At 45.6% G+C, this 2,197-nt stretch overlaps 1 protein-coding gene across 1 annotated transcript in view; it reads left to right on the forward strand.

The window, feature by feature from the left end:
- Window positions 1-1,558, forward strand: part of pde1ca (phosphodiesterase 1C, calmodulin-dependent a) — a gene marked incomplete at both ends in the record, with an annotated part of 70,365 nt that extends 68,807 nt beyond the window's left edge. Inside the window, 2 exons of the mRNA XM_080855277.1 lie at window positions 549-617; window positions 1,464-1,558. Of these exons, the coding sequence (XP_080711403.1) occupies window positions 549-617; window positions 1,464-1,558 (164 nt within the window). The remainder of the gene's footprint in view (window positions 1-548; window positions 618-1,463) is intronic.
- Between the last annotated feature and the right edge of the window lie 639 nt (window positions 1,559-2,197).

The following is a 2,197-nucleotide window of genomic DNA, read 5'->3' on the forward strand; positions in this document are numbered from 1 at the left end:
CTTCAGGGTTACATCATCATTACCAGTCCAGGGGCACTTTCATCTTACTGCACTTTCACCACTGGAAACTGAGACATTGAGACATTTTTACAAGGGATATGGCTCTTATATTTATATTTAATTATTAATGAAAAGCTGTACAAAAGGTATATATATCACCCTGCCAATAGTTAGTGATTATTGTCAGATGTGCCTGGAGTTTGAAGTAAGATTCTCTGTTTTACTTTCTGTTAAATCCTTATCTGACTTTTAATACGAACAGAAAATGTAACACATATGTGTGTGTGTGAAACCCATGCTTCTGTGCAAATGAACACTTGTATAGTGTAGTAGTGTGTTTCTTGGTCAACAGTGTTGGAGCCAATAGGTCCTCCTTCTTTTATTGTGAAACAGTGCCCTCCACTGGAAGTTCTGTGTGGTACAAGTCAAGTCGCTTTTCCAGAGGGCTTGTGGTTGTGGTTCTGATCTCAGGTTATCTTTAGGTGTTGATGTAGATTAGTGGGGTAGGAAACCTCTCTTTGGTGACTGGTATTTAATTTGACTCCCAGGTGAAGTACCCAAGGAGATAGACTCACCTGAGAGTGAGGACAGTGAGAAAAAGACTTCAAGTTCAGACGGTAAAGAACTGTTCACTGGTAACTTCCCCTATCCATTCTCACTCTCATTTTATTCCCTGATTTGTCCTGTCAAAGAAAAAGATTGTGCAAATTAGGTGAGAACATTTATGCATTTGGTCCAAGAATTCTCATTCCTGCACAGAGTCGTGCCACCCCCCAACCACACACACGCACAAACAAACACTGGAAGACATTTTTGAATGAGAAAGAAATGGCAACTATATTTCGCTGATAGATCGGCTGTGTCCTGTAATTACTAATTTTCCCGTTGTTACTTTCGAAGACGCATTCATTTTATTTTATTTAGCCAGCCTGTTTATAACAGTTTAATAGTTCAAACAGGCTTAACTTCACTAATGTTTCATACTAATTTTCAGAAAGGTCTAACCAGCTTATGGAGAGCAGCAGAACTACATCCAGCCTGTTTCTGTCCATATTCCTGTCCTATTGCCAAAACCTCAGTCTTCTCTCCCCAGCGTATGGCCTTGTCATCTAACACCACTGCTCCAGTTAATGTATCTTACCTCAGCTCTCTACTAACTGGCTGAGTTAGTTCACTTTAGTGAGTAAATTAGGCCTCTCAGCACCTCACACATTCTCATACTTCATACATCACTACCTTCATCACAATTCCTAGCATTTCTAAGCAGAAGGCTTCTGGTTACCCACCTTTACTGTGATGTCACATCCTGCTTCTGGTTACCCACCTTTACTGTGATGTCACATCCTGCTTCTGGTTGCTCACCTTTCCTCTGATGTCACATCCTGTCCCATCCTCCCTTGCTGGTGGCCCCAGGAGAAGGAAAAGCTCACCTCCTAAGTGTGCCATATCTCCTTCCTTTCCAGATTCCGACGACGACGGACAGAGAAACCGTGGCAACACACCTGGTTCTCTGGCGGCCTTATCGGCGTCTGCGGCCGCCGCCGGCGACGCTAACTAACTCCCACAAACCTCTGCTGCATTCACACACAGTACACACACGCCACGCAAACACGTGTTGCGCGCATGCACACACATAGACAAGTCTTCTCCGTCTCTCTCTCTCTATCTCCCCGGCAACAGCAGCAACAGTGTGTGGGCATGACTCCTCAGCCTTGGCCTAACTTGTTTGCGTTTGTTTGCTTTTTGAAGCTATTTTTGTTTGTTTGTTTGTTTTTGTTCCGTTTGCAAAAAAAAAAAAAGCAATGCCTTCAGGCTGGGTTACCATGGAGCCGTCGGACTGATAGTGGAGTTGTATTGTTGCTTGACAACTGTTGCCGTGTAACCAAATCCCTTCACAACCGTCGCTGCTGTGCCAGCATCACCCATGCGCATGCGCACAAGTGTGTGTGTGTGTGTGTGTGTGTGTGTGTGTGTGTGTGTGTGTGTGTGTGCGTTTTATCCACAAGAACAGCCAATCTGCAGCTGGCCATAGCGACTGCGTGGAGGAGGGGGAGGAGAAGATGGAGGTGAGACATTAAGGCCAAGTGCTGGCCCCAGCCTCTGGACTGCCAGGGCCCCGAGAGAGACGGGAAAGTGCAGGGCAGGGGCCCCAGAGGTGTAGACAGTGGTCGCTAGTCACTGGTCACTGGTCACTGGT

This window comes from Sprattus sprattus (assembly GCF_963457725.1).
Source record: "Sprattus sprattus genome assembly, chromosome: 17".
In the NCBI taxonomy this organism is placed as follows: Eukaryota; Metazoa; Chordata; class Actinopteri; order Clupeiformes; family Clupeidae; genus Sprattus; species Sprattus sprattus.